General features: G+C 37.4%; 1 protein-coding gene across 1 annotated transcript in view; it reads right to left on the reverse strand.

Moving 5' to 3' along the window:
• Positions 1-22,408, reverse strand: part of LOC101849929 (coiled-coil and C2 domain-containing protein 2A) — a gene marked incomplete at its 5' end in the record, with an annotated part of 66,638 nt that overhangs the window by 29,262 nt on the left and 14,968 nt on the right. The window contains 17 exon segments of the mRNA XM_013082854.2: positions 9-165; positions 1,196-1,280; positions 2,195-2,287; positions 3,226-3,292; positions 5,496-5,628; positions 5,943-6,089; positions 7,066-7,222; positions 8,281-8,421; positions 9,334-9,401; positions 11,698-11,754; positions 12,879-13,088; positions 14,660-14,782; positions 15,518-15,666; positions 16,424-16,564; positions 18,185-18,221; positions 19,262-19,429; positions 19,788-19,874. Coding sequence (XP_012938308.1) covers positions 9-165; positions 1,196-1,280; positions 2,195-2,287; positions 3,226-3,292; positions 5,496-5,628; positions 5,943-6,089; positions 7,066-7,222; positions 8,281-8,421; positions 9,334-9,401; positions 11,698-11,754; positions 12,879-13,088; positions 14,660-14,782; positions 15,518-15,666; positions 16,424-16,564; positions 18,185-18,221; positions 19,262-19,429; positions 19,788-19,874 — 2,020 coding nt within the window.

Genomic DNA, 22,408 nt, shown 5'->3' on the forward strand with positions numbered 1-22,408 from the left:
CTTCTTACCGCTGCCCACCCCTTCATGACTGAATTGAATCTTCTCATAGGAACTGAACTCCACATTTTCAAGCGCGACGCTCTGTGATGTCACCGAAGACTCTGGGATAGGTGCAAATAGCTCAGCCAACTGCCTGCCACTTCCAAAGCCTGCTGTCTCATAGATCTGCCACAGACAATGGAAAAGATAATGCCATGAACATTTCAGGCAATAACCAATTCCTGAACATTTGTAAAATACATTACAAATACCACAGCGGTCTTTTTTATTTTCTTATGCTGAGAAGGAAAATGAATGGTGAAACAAGTAAAATCAATAAACTGTAAGGCCCGCATCCAGCCCAACAAACAATTAAATCCAGCCTGTGAGACAATTTTAGGGAATCCATCCAGAGATTCAATTTAACACAGAACTTTACTCCAGTCACAAACAAACTTGTTGCCAAGAAAAGATGCAAAACATCCATCCAGCTCTGACATACTGGCATAAGAGCAAAAATTGGTTTGCCTTGATTTGTTATCCTTTTAAGTTTTGTATGTTTTAATTCATATCATTACTACTGCTTAAAAAGAGGTTTCGTTTTTCCACCGCTAAGTGAGTGTTGATCCAGTTCGGCCTACAAACTTAGTAGTATATGAGTTTGGCCCCTATGCAATTGAGTTTGACACCCCTGCCGTAAGATACAACAGTCAGAAACTCAACATATCTTAAAATTACAATACAGTTCTGGTGTTGAAAAATATCAAACACATTTACTTGCCACAAATGCAGCTTAGGTAGCTTTTAGAAAAACTCTAACATAAAAACATGACAATGCTGTGATGCACAAAGAAATGGAGATATTAACAATTATTCTGCAAGGGCTAAAACAAATAGCTTTGTAATCATATTCGTTAAAACTGTCAGATTTCACAACTGCATAGAAGACTATATGATTAGATTATACTTCTTTACATACCTTATGAGTCAATGCTAATCTTTAACAGACATTACCTCAAATACATGGTTCATTGTTAACAGATGTCCTTTAGCAAATTGTGTCTATTATTATAAGTATATTTAAATACCAGACAAAGAATAAAAGAACTATATATTCAATGTTATGCAAACAAGATATAACAGAAACCAATGCAATTTCAGTAACAAATTCCTAATGATGCGTACTGAGCAAATAAAACACAAACAGCATACTCACTTCAAACTTGATACTCTCTGGCCATTCAACAATTTTCAGATTGTAAATCTGACCAAAGTTGACTCTGAAGTCTTGAGACAAAGGACTGAAACGAGAAGGAATAGAAAGCATTGTCAATATCAGACTGTCTGGGCTAAAACGGTAAACTGATTGACTTTCTCAAACAATGTTTGCACGGGATGCATGGTAGACCTTAATGATTGAGTACTTTAAAAAAGTGGCCAACAAAGAGCCAGAGTTATTCAGAATAAAGTTCTCCACTTTAAATTAATTTAGCAAATAAAAAACAGCAAAACATTTTTAAAAATCTATGTCTAAGTTTCTAAAGTGACAGCATACAGTCCTCTATAATAAAACAGACCACAAAATTTGCATGAATACTAGCTTGGTACAGCAAAGCAATGCTAACATGACTAACAATAGGCATTTGTGAAACAATGTTCCAACAATACGCAAGAGCACAAATATTGCTCAAGTTCAGAAGAAAGTTTACAATAAATCTGAAAAATAAAGGGAGCATTTTGCCACAGACGGATTAGAGTCATAGGAATGTTGATAAGCAAAAAGGAACAAATGAAAAAATCCCAGCATAGAAATTTGGGTTAAAATGCATAAAATAATAATTTAAGGGATGCATGCTACACAATAAAACACTTAAACTGACAATATTTCAAAACAACCCATTGCTTGCCTGTATCCATTTACTGAACTGAGGAAAATAAGGTACTTTTTCTAAGGATGCAACACCCTATATGACACAGCTGGGAATTGAACACACAACTTTTTAATGACAAGCTCAATGCCTTACCATTTGACAATGATAATTTCCCCCTTACAACCGCCCTCCATCCCCCCCCCAAAAATGAAACAAAAACAACAAAATCCAACCTCATTAACGTTATGAAAAAATAAAAAACAACTATCAAAGTGACAAAAGAACCAAACATTAAAACCTATAAGAACTTTAATTTAAAACTGTAAACAATTAAAACAAAGTACCTTGATCCAGTGCGAGACACTTCCTTCCCATTGAAGAGAATCTTGACATAGACTTTGCTCTTTGAGACATCGTCTCTTCTCTGCTGCTCTCCTCTACATAAAGCAAAACAAAGTCAACTGTACCACACCATCACCAAAGACAAAAAGGAAACCACATAACAGCATAAACAAAGAAAAACATAACAAGCATTTCATTCAGAAGAAACACTATTAAAATTTGGACAAGTTACTCTCAGAAAATTTGTAGTTAGATAGATGCTCATGTGTTTCATTTGCTACAGAGTACCACCGCAATCTTTTAATCTTTTCAATTCTTTTTTTCCACAATCAAACCCCGCAGTAAAATCCCCCATCTTTAAAATGACTGCTCCCTTTTTTTTGTTCTGTGTTCATTCTTAAACAAAACAAATTATGCCATCTGAACCTCATAAAGTAATGAAATAGAGAAAAACAAGCTTATGGACTTGCAGACATTTTAGCAGTCAAAAATCACACTTCAAGAGCTGTTTCCACTTTTTTATTAAAAGAATGTTTCTTTTGTATTCTAGATGCTACTGTCCTAAACACCTTTTCTCCATCTGCCTTGGAGGAGTCATGAGGTGAGCACCTAAACTTCTTTTGTCCGACAAGCCGTTCCCAGCGTGGTCAGAACTGCTATACCTGTCATCCGTGGGCAGTGGCTCGGGCACATCCCTTTATGACAACTTTGATATCAAATTACTTTTTGGCAACTGCTGAAAACAGGTCTCTTACTGGGAGTTCATTCATTAGAAGAACTATTGAAATAGGTTCACTTGTTTTGATTTAATGAATAATTTAGTGATGTATATGTAAATTTTATATTTCGTACCATAAGAGGGCCCTGGCACAGTGGGTTTACCCCCCTTGGAGATAAAGAGTTAATCCTGCTCACAAATAGAGATAGACAAAGCTCTTGACGATAACTCTTTGAAGGACACACCTGCACCTGAAGGGTGTTAAACTCAAACCAAAACCAAATCAAAGGAAACTCAGTTTTCAGTTGAACGTACCTTGAGCACTGACTGGATGGTGTAACTGTTGCCGTGTTGGACATCTCTGGAAACAGTTTAGCCTCACCTGGTCAACAAACATGAGGCATTTGTAAATGACTGTTTCGTCCTCACTGTAAGGGCCCTTGCCTATTTCCTTCTGTTCATATAGCCACATATGAGAAGTTAGTAAAGTTGAACCCTCTCTAAGGGCTACCAGTCAAAGACAATCACCTGTACAAATAACCAATTCCTGCTTCCCCCCTCACATTTTTCTTTACATTATAATGACACTGTTCAAAATATCTCCCTGTTGAAGACAACCACTTTTCTCCTTGACAATGGGTAACTGTCTTGGACAATTTTGACTTTTCTCGGGAATTGGAAGACACAGAATATGTAAATGACAACAGTACAGTGTTCCTCGCCATAGAACTGGCCACTGGGACCACCAGGAGGCCTAAAATATTTTGCTCATATTGGGTTTTCAAGGAGGAAGTTAAGGGTCACCACAAAGCTTCTACTGGTTGCCACCCTTGTTGGTTCATAGCAATGATCATACATAACAAGACAGTCCACTCAGCCAACAAAGTGTCTGCCGGAAGTCCGCGCAACGGCTCAGATGGCGCTGAAGTCTTTGTTTTGAAGCTCTCTTTTGTTTCTCAAGAAGAAGAATAGGAATAGCAGCTCCTTGCGTGCGCAGATCGACTGCTGTTCATCAGCAGTTCGGGTTCGTTCAGTGAGGAGTATTAGGGTTTTAAAAAATTTTAATGACCTCTCGCATCTCATTCTAAAGTCAAATTAAATGAAGAAAGCAGTCGCCTATTCCTCCGGAAGGGGTTTTTTGTCAACGTAACGATGTAAAAAAGCGTTCTTCCGAAATTTGAATTCTGATTTATAAAAAAAACTTGTTAGTTTCACTTTGATTTTTTCCACACAGGTAGGGTAACTCTGTTCGCAAAGGGTGCGCATTTGTGAGGAAGGCGCCATCGAATTTTGAGGACATTTTTTTAATTGGCTAAAAGAGAGGAGTAGACCATCTTGTTATGTATGATCATTGTTCATAGTTGAAATATGACCTGCAGGTGATTCTTATGTGCTTTGGTGGGTTTCTTTTAACATAATGGGTAGAGCAGATGAAAACAACTTTATGACAGACCAAACCACTTCTGCAGAGCTCATAGGTGGGCCTGTTCCGCTGTGCATGCTCACGGAGATTTTGCCATACTCCCACTCCCCTTTTTTCACCCTATTTCCTTTATTTATCACTAGTTAACATCATGCACAACAGTTACAGCATCATATTGCTTCTTCTGGTGATATGCTTGAAATGTGTGAAATGAGCAGGCTGAACAAGGGAGGTAATAGTGAACTATAAAAAAAGCGATGCAAAAAAAAATCTTATAAACTCTACAAATCTCTTCCAGTCTTCATGATATTCACGGCTTGGGCAACTTGAGTTCATACAATTCTTGAAAATAGTTTTTATTCAATCCATCAGCCGTAAGAAGTCAATGAGGGGCGGAATATTGTGGCAGCAATTAATGGGTTTTTTTCCACCAGTAGTTTAGGGAAGAAAGCAGGCAAATGACTGCCATGGAACCAAACATCAACTACCTGACAGATATCTCTATTTGTCTGGTCATGTGTTTAGTCTGAATTTTTCAGGATCCTTTTTATAAGCATAAATGGTAAGAAATTTGGAACCATTCATACTGCCGTCTTATGACAAAAAAAACGTATACATGCGTAATTAGGAAAAGTAGTATTTTTTATAGGGGAGAAACCTCTTTTCATTGCGCATCTTTCTATCTTGGTTTTATGGCTGTACAATTAAAATTAAGGAAGCTTTGAACGCGTTATGACCTTATTAGATATCAATATTGTTACAATACAAGGAATTTCAATCAGTTACTCCGTAACTATTTACGTTACACACAAAAAGTTAGGTTTTTGCCTCTCTTGTAAAATTTTATTTTTGTAATATTCGTTTTTTTGTCATAAAACGGCAGCATAGGTGTGTTTAGTCCATTACACAGAAAATATTTCCGTGATCTGGATACACTATACAAAGCAAAATTGGTAAAAGTAAAGTATAACCTCACATGTCTTCATGCATCACGACAATCACAGCCCCCTATTTCCTTTTCCTATTAGACATAGTTGCAACCTAATTGCGACCTCCTCAGGGACCCCAGATGATGCACAAAATGGTCAAACAGTTCAAAATGGGAGGGCTATACTGTCCTTTGCCCGCAAAATTCATACATAGGGCACCAAGAACACCCTACCTGGGCGTCGCTTGGCAGCCATAGCTTTCGCCTTGATCTGTTCTCTTACTGCTCTCTCATCGAATGCCTCTGGAGGCTCGGGCTTTGGCAGAGGTTCTTCGTCAATGATGTCTTGGTCTTTGGCGTTTTCTTCCTGATAGACATAGATCAGAGGACTTGTTGTGTACCTTACAGATGAGCAATTACACAAGCTATTGTAGATGCCATACATTTCTTAGTAAATGTGCAGCCTTTACCCAATTTTAACAATAGAGTAACTCCTGCAACAATAGCTTTCAAAATGTGTACATTAATTGACATCAGATACTGATGAAATTTTGCGTCTTTTCAAATAATTTATACATTAGAAAAAGCTTTTCTACAAGGCAAAGGATTATTTTTTTTCTTTCCTCCTGCAAGACTCACACAGTCACCAATAAGTATTTTGTGCACATTGCTCTGACCAACCTCGATGGCTTCATCTTCATTATCCTCCTCTCGTGGCTGGTCACTCCTCAAAGACTCTTGGGAGTTTCTGGACATCCGGGATTGTTTTGATGTCTTTGACCCTCGACGCTGCTGACTTCTCTCTGCTATTCTTTTCTGGGCCTCTTCCTGGATAAAATCACAAAAAAGAAAATAAAAATGACCGACAAAGTATTTACAGATATATCTCGTTGCAAAATGTCATAACCTTATATTGTCATGATGAAAGTTCAAAACAATAAACACAGATGCCCAGGCACACCCTGCATAAGTTACTTCCAAATTATACTGTGATATTTCAGGAAAGAAATTGGTTTTTTTCCCTCATCTAGGGGACCGTGATCTTTGTTTTAACAGCTCCCTGTTAGATTATTATTAAGAAGTGGGATCTCATACTTAAACATTCACCTCGAAAGGCTTGTGCCAAGAGGGTGGAGTCTTTTAGACAGTAGTCTTGCATGAAACAAACTGATGCTACAAGTGTTTATTCATGAGTATATATATATAAGAATTTGTAAGTGAGTGCATCAATGCACATTCCTGAGTCTGCCTGTACTAGTGCACACATGCTTTTGTCTGAGGGCACATGTTGACCAGTTCATGTGCTTATGTATATGTTGCCGCTGTTACGAGCAATCCACCTTAGTCTAAATTTTCGAGAAATTTCAGTTTTTAACCCTCCCAAAGCTCTCTCAAAGATGCACCTTTAAGCACCATCAAAATGCAGTTTAGTGCTACGGTCAAGGCTTACAATTTTCTTGCTTTTCATGCTTCCTGATAGAACAACACAATAAAAGCTTGTTTTTTGTTTCGGGTGTAAAAAGTACCCAAACGGACCTGAGTAGATTGCTTGCTACACTGGCAGTATGTACAGATTTTTGGCGCTTGAACATGCACATGTGGGCTTTACTTTTCTCTTTACATTGAATTTCAATAAGAGTAATATATAATTTAATTTCTATGTATACCTGAATGTGTTTTTACAGTCCAGTGCAGCCAAGAAAAGATTTCCTGTGAGACAATTAAGTATTACCTTATCTTATCTTAAATGTTTGTGCATGATCTTGTTTATGCTTGTGTGTACATATACGTGTGTTCATCCCACCTTCCCCTGCTGCTGCTTCTCATATTTCTCCATTTGGTCTTTGTACATGGCCTCTTTCCTCATGAATTCCTCCTCATGTTTCTCTCTCTCCTCCATCAGTTCTTCCTCCATTTCAAGCTTCCATCTAGCTAAGTCTTCTGATTTGTTTGTTTCCTCCCTGCAAAATAAATACATAAATAAATAAAATAAAGACCATAACAAAGCAATAAAGTATGAAGATGCAAACCATCAATGTTTGAAGTGTAATGGTTCAATTAAACATTTGCTTTGTAAGCCAAGAGCACCAGTTCAGTTCCAATATGGAGAAGAGGTCTTATCAGAGGTCTCTTCATGTGACCTAGATAGTGTCAATGGGGGGTGAGAAATATTTACTACTTATGACAAATTATGGGTATTGATATTTGCTAGTGAAAGGTGCCAGTACTTTTTATTTGCAGAAACATTTGAACAGGCTTAATAGCTTTCATGTGAATAAAGAAGGAGATATCAGCATTATTATTCAAGGATTAGAAATCAGAGAAGTTGTTGTTTTTTTTCAGAAAAAATAGTAAAATATTAAATATTCAAGGTTACCAAATTCATAGGCACAGAAACTACAGTCATGGTGCGAAAGCAAAGCAATGATTTATCATAAAAATACAATACACACCTGAAAAAATGCCGACTTTTCTTAGGTAATATTGCACTTACACTTACATATTACGGATCTGAACTAATTTCACATCTCTAGTCCCTGGTTACCCAAGAAAGTTTTTGTGCTGGAGCGCCACTCGAGCACTTTCACAGGCACTGGTGACATTTCATACCCACAACGCCCTGATCATCTGCACCTCTGAGGTCTCACTTGGATTGGGTAACATTTACCTCCAAGTCGCACCCCCTCCTTCCCTTCCTTGCCTGGCAGCATGGCGTAAAGGTTAGAGCCGTTGGAATCAAAATTGATACTTTTGTTTCAAATCAGGGCTGAGTGGGCAAAGCATTTTCCATCTTAGGTAAAAACCCTCCAAAGGGAAGAATTTCTCTCTCTGTTTCCGCATTAAACAGGTTTCCGTGTTATAGAGGTAATAAAGAGGAATTTATCAGGGGGGGGGGGGGGAGATTCCGTCGAGACAGGCTTTCGTCTCTATTATAGATAAACTTTAATTTGCTTCTTAATTACCAAGATTGTATTGAAAGCCCCGTAACACTCAAACTCAGACAACAACAAAGACTCACTTCCTGATCTGTAGCTTGACAGGTGTGTTGGTGTATTTCTGTAGCTCCCGTAAGGCCTTGACTTCTTTCCATGTGTGAATCATGCTCTTCAACAAAGTGCGGTCTATCTGTTCTTCCTTATCTCTCAAGAAACGCGTTTGTCTGAGAAAAATAAGGAAAATTAATCAAGTTAGAGAGCATCCTTAAATACAAGCAGCTAATTCTGATAAGCCTTATCGATTCAAGTAAAAAGTATTCATGAGAACATAATATTCCAATCTAGGGCCGTCTCTTCAACCGGATCTCATCTGCCACTGGCCTCTCTCTTGTTTTAGTGGATGGTTGGCGGGTGCTCTGATGTGGTTTGTTTCTTCTTTCCTATCAAACATCTATCGTCCTTATCTCCCCTTCTTCTTTTTTATGTTTGTTACTCTCTTGTAGCACCTCTAATCTTCTGGCGCTCATATGACCTTATGCAGTTGCGAGCGCCGTAAAACCTCTACTAAAACTAACTCTCCTGTCTTATTTAAAATTACTTCTTTTCATGTCTGATTTTGTCTTGCCATTTAATCTTGAGAATTTTTAAGAGACATCTAGCAAAAAATATTTTAGTTTAGTTTTCTTGCGTGCACCAGCTGTCGACTATCATACAAATGGAACATTTATAGCTGTTTAACTGCTGAAATTAACCGACAGACCTCATGTTCGTGTGTATAAATGCATCATCCGAGTTGATTCACATCTGTTCAATTCTTTACGTAACAACTTACATATTCTACTGAGCCAAATACGACAAATAGGGCAAGGACCATCATGTTTCATTCCCTTATGACAGCTGCCAACCAATGATGATGTTTTTAATATTCACTGCTTTTTGTCAAGAGCCCAATGTTCTTTTGAGCACTATTTGTAAGTGATTCTACCATAACATTAATACTTCCTGTGCTGTTTATTGTTCTGTCCCACATGTTTCTTACTGTCTTTATTTTTTTTTAAAAACAACAGAAAAAAGGGAGTAGGCTCATGCAGTGGTGAAGTCTGTCCTTCTGTAGTTATCTCAAGGATTCTACCAACCTGATTTCACACTTGTAATCCCGTAGCCTTCTTTCATAATTGTCACGGTCTGCCACCGACATCTCACCCTAAGGAAAACAAAACAACGTTCACTTTAGACCTGAGAAGCCACCAACTAGTTCTTTTATCTCCCAGCCAGGGTTGGTGATTTTTTTGATTTTTAAAATAAAAATTTTAAAAATCGATTTTTTAAATTTAAATCAGATTTTTTAAATTTAAATCGGATTTTTTTTATTTAAAAAAAAATGCCGACTCAGTTTGGGATTTTTGGTGGCTAAAAGTAAGTTCTTTTAGTGCAAAATGCATTGTCTTTAATTTAACTAATGATTAATTTAAGCAACTGCAATTTTAGAAAGCCTTAATCTGCTATATCAGTGAATTATGGCTACAGAAAAAAAATGAAGAAAATGTCAGTCTAAAAGGAAGGAGGGGGGAGGGGGTAATTATGCATAGATAAACTTGCATTTTATCACAGTGTGTGTGTGCACGCGCGCTTGTGTTTGTATAAAAAGAAAAAGAAAAAGCTAATTTCAATTATGAAAAAAGAGTAAATTGAATACAGTAATTATTTTACTACTTACAGTGACAGGGGTGAAAGCAGACTTTTAAGCATGATTTTTTAGTCTACTAAACCTTATATCTGTTTTATAAAACCAAGGAAAGGAATTCTGACTGTTTAAAGATGTAAAAACAGAATACATTTTTTAAAGTGATTTAAATCACTGAGTTTTATTTTTTAAATAAAGTTGATTAAAATTTTTTTTTAATCAACTAAATCAACCCAACCCTGGTTTTCAATTATGAAAAAAAAGTAAATTGAGAACTTAAATGAGAACTGTATTATTTTACAGTGACAGGGGGGAAAGCAGACTTTTAAGCATGATTATATTAGTCTACTAAACCTTATATCTGTTTAATAAAACCAAGGAAAGGAATTCTGAATGTTTAAATATATGTAAAAGCTGAATACATTTTTTGAAAAGTGATTTAAATCACAGATTTAAAAAAAAAAATCAAGTTGATAAAATTTAAAAAATCAACTGATTTAAATCAAACCAGCTCTGATTTCCATGAAAAAAAAAGTAAATTGAATACTGTATTATTTTACAGTGAAAGGGGGGAAAGCAGACTTTTAAGCATGATTATATTAGTCTACTAAACCTTATATCTGTTTAATAAAACCAAGGAAAGGAATTCTGAATGTTTAAATATATGTAAAAGCTGAATACATTTTTTGAAAAGTGATTTAAATCACAGATTTAAAAAAAAAAATCAAGTTGATAAAATTTAAAAAATCAACTGATTTAAATCAAACCAGCTCTGATTTCCATGAAAAAAAAAGTAAATTGAATACTGTATTATTTTACAGTGAAAGGGGGGAAAGCAGACTTTTAAGCATGATTATATTAGTCTACTAAACCTTATATCTGTTTTATGAAACCAAGGAAAGGAATTTTGAATGTTGAAATGTGTAAAAACTGAATAAAAATACATTTTTTTAAAAGTGATTTAAATTACTGATTTTTATTTTAAAAATCAAGTTGATTTAAATAAAAAAAATCAATTGATTTAAATCAACCTGATTTAAATCAACCCAACCCTGCTCCCAGCAGCACTCCTTTAGAGACCAAGGGCACAAATTAACACCCAAGCATAATTACACTTCAAAATAAACCAGTCAAACTCTTTGTACTATCTAATTTACCTTTTCTAAACCTTTACTTCCAAACTAAAAGTGAATACATTCTTTTTTTTATCTGTGAGGTAGACATTTACTAGAAATAGAATTGTTCCAATCTTAGCGATGGACATGTTTTTCTGGAAAACACTGTCAGCAGCTATATCCCTTGTTGGTCAGCCAACCAGAGCTAAGGTACTGACCCTTTTGACATGAACAGGCAACACTAAATGCTTCAAGTCATGTACTTGTATTATATTCAGAACAGTTCAAAATTTAACCCTTTTTACCTCACTGCAAAAGAGCTATGGTTCGCCAAATGTTTTCTCTTGCCACATAGAGCACAGTTAATTGTGAAGTAAGTCATCTGCCCCCTGTTTATCCCTGCTCCTCAATAAATTGACTGCTTAATTTACAACTCGACCATCAGACATTTTGAAAAGAAATAAGACGGAGTCTTACACTGAACAGTCAAAATGATCTTTAACTTAAAGACAGAAACTAAACAACGTGTAATACCATTTTCCTACAACTAGCCTTTGTGCAGAGTATAAACTTAAAATAACCGTCTTATGTTCATGCTCCTGGTTTCACAAAAAATCTTCTTGTTAAAAAAAACACATCAGCAAAGAAATGAGAACATAATTGATGCTCTAGAAAAAGCTATCTTTGGATCATAACATTACCTTGTGTGCGGCTATGTAGTCATGGAGGAGGGCTGCAGAGTTCTTCAAAGCTGCCAGCTGAAAGAGAAATGTAATAATTAAATAATAATAGATTCATTTGTATAGCACAAATTCCCGCTCAACAGCAAGCTCTATGCACTTTACAATCAATACTATTATCCAAGGAGACCTGATAGCATTCTGAAACAATCTTAACTTCCTGGGAAGTATACATTGTAAGCTGTAGTTTATCGGCACTAAAATACTAATATACTGACAAGATCTTTTGCTGTCTATGGCTGGGTACCTATTCCCACCTGGGAGAAGTGAGGAAAATTCGAGTCTAGTGCCTTTCCTAAGGACACAACGTCGGGACTGCGGCTCAAACCCCCAAACTCACGATTACGAGTCACCTTTCAAAGCAATATACAGAAGCTCAAAAAGCAAAGGTCCCCTTTAGTTTTAGTTTTCTTAACAGTTCTAGAGCCTTTGCAACACAATATGGTCAAATAAGTACCAAAGATTGGAAGTGTTATTAAAGAGAAACATGCAAAGAAAAGAAGGAGAAATAAAGATGATAGATGTGGAACACACCACATCAGAGTGCCTGCCAACCACCCATGCTATGGCATCAGTGAGAAGGTCAGGTGCTTTGCAGGTTCAAGAAACGACAGTAAACTATTTCAAAGTTTTAACAGAAGAATGCAAAAATCAATCAAAGTAAATCTCTTTTCCACCCATTTACCTTTGTTTACATTCCTCCCGCCTCCTTCACCTTCTCTTTCTTTCTCTTTCTAAATATCTCTCCTTTTCTGTCTCTCTGTCGCTTTTTTCCTACTTTAAATGACAGCTATTATGTCAATGTGCTTCTATCTACTCAAATCAAACTTGAACCCTTTCTTTTATTTTCTGTGTCTTTTTCTTTCTGTTTCTCACTCTTTCTTCTGTCTCCTTCATTTCACATCCCATAAAAACCTAACATAATAAATAGCGCATATCCCAACTCAACAGTATGCTCTTTGCACTTTATAATTATTATTACCCTAGCAGACCCTAAAACACTCAGAAACATTCATGGCATCCCGGGAAGCATACAGTGCAAACAGCTGATAAAGCACTAAAACACTAACAAACTGACAAGATCTTTCGCAGTCTACAAAAAACAACAACAAGCAAACGACAAACGAATCTGGCCGACTCGCCTTCTCCAGAAGGAACTCAGTCATATTCCGTTTGCTGCGGCTGAGGTATTCCTGGTACAGCAGAGTCAGCTTGTGGGACAGCACGTGCTCTTTGCTGAACAGGTGGTGGTGGCTGAAGGACACCGAGTTGATGTCTACGTCCAGCTGGTAGAAGCCGCCCCCATCTATAGCACCGTCAATGTAGCGGCTGTCAAACTCCCTCATGATAGCCTGGCACAGGCACAGGGAGAGAGGTAGAAGGGGGGGGGGGGAAGGAGAGAGATAGGGTAGAGAGTGAAGGAAGGGGGATGTGGAGGTGAAAGGAGGGAAGGGGGGGGGGGGGGACAACAAGACCATAGTCAATAAAATTTGTAACAACCTCAAGATGGGGACAACGATGACATACATCCTTAATATATTAGAAATCCCCAAAGAAGCCAAATCGAAACAATGTGGTGCCTTCAACAGGTAAAAGTGTTACTTGCACATCTATTAGCAAAGTATTTTAATTGTACAATACCATCTCTTACCTTCCACCATCATGATGATGATGATAATCACAGCAACACAGGATATAAGGTAATTCCCCCCCCCCCCCCCATATGAACAGAGAGGAAATTATGCAGCTTTTGTTTGACTCAGGAAAGGCAGCATAACCAATCTGGAGACACGTCTGACATTGTGTCTTTTGAAAAGACCTTTCAAAGAATATTTCTCAACATTAGACTGTCAGGCTTGCCAACTTTTTCAAAACCAAACCAAGGACACTCAATGTCATAACATCAGATTAAGTAACAATGGACAAAATTGCATAATACAGGAGTTTGGAGTATTTGAGCAGTTCGACAACAAAGCCCGACAAACATCACTTTCTAAGTTTGGCCAAAACAAGTACCGCTGTTTCTAGAAAGGGGAAGCACATTTCAGAGTACACTTCTATTTTTACAAACATATCTTTTCCTCTCAAGCAAATTGAAGGTAGTTGTGCATTTTTTTTTTTAACAAAATGCGACAAAAACGGTACACCACTTTTTTATAAACCGCGACATATCCTTTGTGCGCAATCAAGTTCTTTCCTGGAGTCATGTGACTTCACTTGTGGTTGATGAAAGTTTGTCAGTGGTTCTTTCCCTTCCTCGCAAATATAATGTGGATATGTTGCGTTTTGGTTTTTAAAAAAAAAATTTACGCGGAAATTTCATCAATTGTCATCTGCCCATCTTCACCAAACCACTTGGAAGGCTGTGGGACATCACAGAACAGTTCATTTAAAAATCATTTTTACAAAAACTTTTTAGAGAGAGCACACACACACAGTGCAGCGTGAAGACTTCTATCCTAGTCATACCTCACAGTGCACCAGCAGTGGAATTGTAGTTGCAACGCAGGCAGTTCGACATTTGAGCGCTTATCACGTCGGGGTCACCGGGTTCAGCTCATTGTCGCCACTCTTGCTGGGCTGACTTAATTTTAGGTACTTTTTCAACTTAACATTTTGGGTGTATCCTTGTATCAATGGTAATTATCTTTTAATGCACCCAAAGCATGAATTTCTCCTCATGAGACTTTAAAAAGAATGAACATTGTAACTTGTCTGGTTATTTTGTTAGACGCCTTGAAGTTGGCAATGCTAAATTGCGATTTTTTTTTGGACAAGTGTGAAAAAAAGAAATCAAAAGAAAATAATTATTTTAAAAATATCTGAGTGGGGGAGAGTCTTTGACACACTGGCATCTCTTTTACGAGGTGAACTATAGCATCTGTTCCACATTTTTATGCATCTGCAATAGACATGGACTAACCTTGTAGAAAACCGTCTCCAGATAAGGCACTTCATCATCAGGCAATGGTGGTCGGGTGGGTGTCTCTCTCAACGGGTTGGGTAAGATGGTCATCTGTCCATCTTCACCAAACCACTTGGAAGGCTGTGTGCACATCACAGAACAGTTCACTTTAACATCTTGTTTTATAAAAAAATTTAAGGAGCACACACATACACACACACACTCACAAAGACACTCATACACACACACACACACACACATGCACACACACACACACACACATGCACACACACACACACACACACACAAACATGTGCACCTGCACAGAAACATCCCTGGTAGACTAATGCAATCATTAAGAAAACAAAAACTTGTATTACTACAGATAATTACCCAGGATTACATTTTAAATGAATGCTAACCTCATCAGGAAGTAAAAGTAAAGTAACCTTTTATTCATAAGAGTAGTCACCATCAATGGTGTGTACTTTAAAAAACACTGTGAAAGTAGCGTGTGTATGTGGGAGGGAGGGAGCAAGGGAGAGGGGAGGGTGAGAGAGAAAGAGAGAGAGAAAGAGAGAGAGAGAGAGAGAGAGAGAGAGAGAGAGAGAGAGAGAGAGAGAGAGAGGGAGGGAGAGAAAGGAGTATGGCGAGGTGGACAAATAAAGACAAAGAGAGAGAGAAAGGTGGAGAAGCAGGGAGAAAAGAAAAGAAAACAAGAGAGGGTAAGGGGGGGGGGGGGGGTAAAGCAAGAAATAAAGCAAGAAAAAGAAAGCAAAATAGGGGGAATTTCTAGGACACCAAAGCGAAATATAACATTGCCTACCCCCCCCCCCCCCCCTCTCCTTATTTTCTACAAGAAACAGAGTCACTGACCTGTTTCAAGTGCTCTGCTTCCTTGAGGAGTCTGCTCTCCATCCTGTTCTTGTTCCTGTCAGCCACGTATGGTTTCTCGCCCACATAAAATCCTTCGTCTTCCAGGAATCTCGGCTCGAGCTCCTCCCCCACAACCGCAGACGCTGGTTCTAAAAAAACAAAACAAAAAGGGAAAGTGGGAAAGTTAACATCAAATAAATATGAATAACCATTGCTCAAGTGCGTTGGGCGGGAGCTTAGAGCCCAATAACATAATAAGAAAAATATCATACTAATAAAAACAATAATGACCGTGCTTATGAAGAAAAGTCTAGTTTTAGTTTTAATAAGGTTTTACGACATTTGAAACACTATTAGGTTCGAAAAATGCAGAAGATTAGACATTTACTAGAAAGTAACATATTGAATGAAAAGAATAATAAAAATAATAAATGACAACAATATGTGATCATGACAATAAAATGACAATAATAATACTAATAATGATAATACTAATAATAACAATAATAGTAGTAGTAGTAGCAGTAATAATAACAATAATAATTACAACATAAGCAATAGTAATAAAAATATAGCAATAACCAAAATAGTAAAAATAATATATCAGTAACACAATACCATTGATCAAAACTATAACACTAAAAATAATGATAACACTGCTAATGGTACTAATAATGCTTCTAATAGTAATGATAAAAATAATAGTAATAACTATGTGTGCAAAGATCCTCCGACCAACAGGTCTGCAAAAGCTTTTTTTTCTTTATCAAACTTAAACCAGAAGCTAAATGCCACGGCAGGAATAACAATAGGAAGTATTCTTTAAAAGCATTTTTTTAATTTAAAAAAAAAACTGAATGTGTTAAGACAGTAGCACAGCACAACTACGCATGGGGGCCTCCTTACGTTTGGCACTTGAGGGATGGAATAACATTTCCTGCTCAGCCTTCTCGATGATCGCTGGCTCCATCATATAGGCTTTGCGCACCGCTGTAGGGCCATAACCTTCCTCAGTGTAGTCAGCGTCATCCAGAAGTTTGGCAAGCTCTGTGAAAAGGAGCAGAGATACAGAATATGAAGTGAGGAGTACTCTATAAGTGTCACTGCAAGTAAATGGGAGAATAACTTCCCATATGGGCAATAAAGCTACATTCTTATTCTCTTTTTTTTTTTTCCAAGTTCTTAAGTAGGCGTGGGGAAACTACAGGCCACAGGCCAGATCTGGCTCATGAAAAATTTCAGTATATCCCGCAAGTCGACCCAGTAATTGATATAATAATGAATGTGGCTCACTATGAGTTGGTGAATTAATCAAATTAAAACAGTCCCTTTAGAAAATTTAAATCAGTAGCTTCCAGTGGGCTGGAAGCACTAGATCTAATAATACTAATATTTTATCTCATGAAATGCCTTTGAGTGACATATACTACAGTATCAATTTTGATAGTCTTTTTAGAGTTTGGATATTTTGACTGCTTTTACCCAGTTGTCTCCTGCTTTGGCGCGTGAGGTATTTGGAATGGCTTAACCTGGCCCATGACTTGGGACAGGTTTGAGTATGCCTACTTTAACCCTTTGAACTCTGACCTCTTGAGGCTACTGTGCCCCTCTGTCCGAGCTCCTGAGCGATTCACGCCTACATTACTCTCACATTTATATCATCATCAGAACCCCATTCCAAATCCCACTAAGGGTAGAAGATCTAGTCCTCATCGTTACCAGCACCTAATTCAGAAAGGTCTTCGATATAATCAATAATATACTTTGTAGCAAACACTCCGTGCGTGTTTTGTTCCAGACGAACCGGGTTGGAAATAAGGCCTCGCTCACTGGTGGACCAGTGGTTAGGCATACAGGCAATTTTAAGTGCCATTGGTGTTAGTTTTAGTATGGTTTTACGGCGCTCGTAACTGCATAAGGTTATATGAGCGCCAAGGGGTGGATGTCAACAGAGAAGTCCTTACAGGGAATCAGGCTTACTCTACTCAACTCTCTAGCTTCAACAGCATAAAGTCTACTTCGACTATCAAGGCACCCCGGAAATAGCGGGTCACAACAGTGTGACAAACATACAAAAGAAGTAGAGGAAAATGACGATAGTAAGGATTAGGAAAAAAAAAGCAGCAGTGCCCTGTTGCAGTTCAGGCACAGTTATGAGCATGACATTGATAAATCAGCTTATTTACAATTCTACTGTGCATAAGAACATGTTAATGTCCCCCCCCCCCTTCCCCTTTGGGAATGGCCTAAAGACACTTCAGTCAGTAGCACCATCCCGGGGGTTAAACGGTGGTAAGGGCTCAAAGAGTCAAAGTAAAATGCAACCATACGAAACAGAAAACACAAACAGTAACAGCTAGCCAGCCCCTTACACAACCCCCCCTTAAGGTTGTCACCATCAATACTGTTTGGAATATATGTGAAGAACCCTCACAGGACACTTGACTACTGAATCCCCCATCACAAAGACAAAATCTTAACTAGAATTACTCTATACTGCTAATCAACCACTTTTTTCCTTCTTAGTACAACAAATTAGAATAAACTTTTTCTGATTTACAACCCCAGCCTTATCTCAACCTGCATATATTTTCATTTGAGTGAAATGAAGGAAGAAATAAACACAAAGCTGATGGTGGAAGAGTGGAGAAATATCATGTCATTTACCTCCTTTGTCTTCTTCTTTTGCAGCTCTTTCCTCTTCCTGATAGAAACAAAAATTTAAAAACAATATCTAATAATACAGTCAATGCATTAGGGTAAAATTGGAACATAATTCACCAGGCAACCACGCCATCATCCATACTTACAAAACAGATGGGACAAAAGTTGTCGCACAACAATGTCATAGTGTTAAAAGTGGAGTTTTAAAAAGAGGACCAAAATGACTTACCTTTTTTTTTACTCATTCTCTGTCTAAAAGCACACACACCTTTTTACAGGGAGACATTGCCTCCATTCATGCTTTCAACATCAAACACTCACTACATTCTTTAAGTACATGTAAAATTGAAGTAAGAACATTCCATGGCAACAAAACAAAGACTGCCACTAAAGTTAACTATGGATGAATGACACTAAAGTTAACTATGGATGAATGACACTAAAGTTAACTATGGATGAAGAAAATAACTCCTGCAAAATAAATGTCACAATGGTTCCAAAGAAAAAGGCCAACAATTTTTTAAACACATTATCTTTCTCGTGGACTCAATATGTGACTTATTTTGTTAGGTCAAAAAGCAAAATGTTTAGGGAGAATGAAAAAAAACCTGTTTCAATTGTACCAGCATTATGCATCTATTCTTGTACGTTTTTTTCAACATTCAGAATCTGAATTTTGACAAACAATTTTCGAGCACATAAAATAGGAAACTGCAGTTTAATAAATTGTTCCAAATTCTGGACTTTTTGCACCTGAACAGCTGGCTGATGATATGTCTACGAAGTATGACAAACATATTGCTCAAGTCCTACTGCTATCAGACAAAGCAACAAGAGGCTTTAAAACGGCATCTGTGAGGCAACGTAAACTCTTCTCCTTGAAACTCAGAGGATGTAAGCTCGATTCAAAAGCTGACAAGATATTTCATTAAATGTCTTTGTCTTTCCAATGGGGTGCAGTATTACACACAGCGTAGGCTGACACTGACAGTCGACCATTTGAAAGATCTAAATTGCACCAAAAGAAGCATAAAACATTAACAAGGAAAAAAAAAACTGTTATAAAAAATTGGCTCTTACAGTCTCTGCTTCCTCTCCTTCCTCGCCTTCCTGGCTAGGACCAGGTTTGGGTTCTTCTTCTTCTTTTTCTTCTTCTTTCTTTTCTGCTTCCTTCTGTTCCTCTGGCTCAGGTTCAAAGACTCGAGTGAAGAAGTCAAATGCTTCATCTGCACTGGGCATGAACGCCATCTGAAACAATATATTGTGGAGTTGGAGAGAGAGAGAGAGAGAGAGAGAGAGAGAGAGAGAGAGAGAGAGAGAGAGAGAAAGAGAGAGAGAGAGAGGGGGGGGGAGAAGAGAGAATGAGAGAGAGAGAGAGAGAGAAAGAGAGAGAGAGAGAGAGAGAGAGAGAGAGAGAGAGAGACATTGACTTATTAACAACCACACTGGGCTGGTAACAAACAGAAGCTTACAACTAGCAGTACCAAAACTTATAAATGAACTGACTCACCAAAGGAGTTTTGAAAAGTCCCATGAATATTTCATTGGAGATGATAATAGTTATGAAAGTAACAACTTAAACTCAAATAGATAACACAGAACTTACAGCTTCTTGTTGCTTTGCTCTTTCAAGTCTCATTTTTCGCATTCTTTCCGTCCTCTCTTCTAGCTTTCTGACTTCCTCTTCATCCATCTGAGGAATTGACAGCAATAGATGGTTGATACAAGCGATGTAATGCAGAAAAAGTCAAATAAATCACATCAGAAAGAAGACTCTCAATATTGCTGAGGATTTGACTGTGTTGGGGAGAGGTCCCACATAGTTTAATTTAAATATAAAAGATAAAAGTGTCACGACGCAGTGGAATCAGGCGCTCGTCAAGTTTTGGACAAATGGAGTTATTTGTATCATCTTAAAGGCTATTCACTTGCCTTGCTTTCGATGAATAAAATATCATTTATCTTGAGTAGAAGTCAAGATATTTGCGATTGAAGGAGGTGGGGCCTCCTGGTTTCAGAAGTAAAATTAGAGAGAAAATGGCCACCAAAGTATGGTGATTTCCATAGCTTAAGAGTCCTTGAAAACTGCAAATTTACATTTTTTGTACCTTTAATCAATGAGCCAAAAAACAAAAAAAACAAAAAAAATTCCAGAATGGTAGAAAAATGCTGATTTCTCGGATTTCATTACTTTGACTAGCGCCTGTTTTCACCACGATGCATCACAAATGGTTTATCTACAACCACACTCAAACATTGAGTAGTGGCAGGAACGTCTCAAATTCTTCTATTGGAACTCATAAGCATTTAACACTGCAAACAAATTGACCATGTCCGAATTCAAAAGAATTATTTTGACTGAACAGGTAGATACGTACAAATCATATTTGTAAATCAGTCTTATCATTCTTATTTAGTTTTAGTCTTAGTAATAGTTTTACAGCACTTGCAACACATGAAGGGTGAGTACATTCATAACATATATCATCATCAATTATAAATGAATGTGGGGTTTTTTTTAGTTATCATAAGTCAGAAGGATGACACTCTCCTTATCATATCCTGCCTATTTACATTTTTCATGCTAAGCTAGAGTTTGAGTTTTAAAAACAAAACACACTACAAATCCCTTTGTTTCAACTAATTTCTAACAGCTTTTCACTTGTCAAGGTGTTCCAAGTAAAATTTCATTTAAATGGATTGGAACAGGTCAAAGCAAAAGCAATTCAGGTTTCATGACATATTCTTATTATCTGGTAAGTTTAGCGTTATATAAGCTGTTTGCTCAGAATGAGCAAGGGTAAATTGTTGTGGATAACCAAATATAAACTCACTTCCATTACAGTAACATGAGCCACAAGGCAGACATATGTTTCAGAGACAAGTTATGAACATGACTATGATAACCTTCAGAACAAACGATTCTTTTATCAAGATAACAGATAAAGTAGATCAAAAACATTTGAGCTTTTATTCATTTTTCGTCTGTTTTCTATGTGCAAAAATAAAATAATTCTTATCACTTCATTTAAAAGAACAGAAAAAGGACAGTTTGTTTTAGTAAGGTTTTACGGCGCTCGCAACTGCATAAAGTCTTATGAGCACCAAGGGGTGGATGTCATCAGAGAAGTACAAATTGGGAATCAGGCTTACTCTGCTCACCTCTCTAGCCTCAAAAGCACAAAGTCTGCTTCGACTATCAAGGCACCCCGGAAATAGCAGTTCACAAGAGAGTGACAAAGATACAAAAGAAGTAGAGGAAAAATTACAATAGTAAGGATGAGTAAAGAAAAAGCAGCAGATCCCCGTATGTTGTTTCGGCACGGTATGAGCACGGCATTGATAAACCAGCACAGAAAAAGGACAGCCATAAAAAAAAAATCCAGTTTACTGTAAGATATTGTGCTCTTGTGTGACAGTGATAAAACTCCAAACTACAACTAGAAGCAATGTGAGTGCACAGTCAAGTTTTTGTGATCATCTTTTTACAATGTACAGTGCTATCTGTCATGTCTTCATGTCCTCATGCCACCCTCCCCCTCCTCCTAAACAATTCTCTCCTTTCCAAAAGAAAAGGTTACTGAGGACTAAGGAATTCAAAATAAAGGGCACTCAAAATCAGCAAGCCAAGTATCTTTACTATTAACCTTCTCTGCATGCACTTTTTGAGTTGCCAATAGTTAGAGAATACTTAAGAGACCTCCAAGGCCCCAAAATAAAGGGCACTCAAAATCAGCATGGCAAGTAACTTTACTATTAACCTTCTCTGCACTCTTTGAGTTGCCAATTGCCAGAGAATACACAAGAGATCTCCACCTGATTATGACTTGCTGAATGGCAATGACTGAAGAGTCCAGATGAGTTCATATTTGTTCTGATTCGTGTCAACCCAATATGATCATCTGAATTCAAACATATCCGTTTTTCTGAGTCAATCAGACCTCACTTTTGGTAACCGCTATTTAGAAAGTGCCTCACAGACAAATGAAAGCTAAACTTTTAGGTCAACATTGAAAGGACTGCAGCTCAACCATTAACTCGAACTACCTCTTTTCCTTCATGCATCACTGTGTGTATGAAATATACTGCACTAAATCAGTCTACTCGAACTACCTCTTTTCGTTCACGCATCCATGTGCGTATGTCATAAACTGCACCAAATCAGTCTGGTTTACACAAATCAGAGAACTGCTTTAACAGGTTTGCATTAGCCAGTCTGTCTTCTCA

Source organism: Aplysia californica, unplaced genomic scaffold (genome assembly GCF_000002075.1).
Source record: "Aplysia californica isolate F4 #8 unplaced genomic scaffold, AplCal3.0 scaffold00196, whole genome shotgun sequence".
Taxonomy (NCBI): domain Eukaryota; kingdom Metazoa; phylum Mollusca; class Gastropoda; order Aplysiida; family Aplysiidae; genus Aplysia; species Aplysia californica.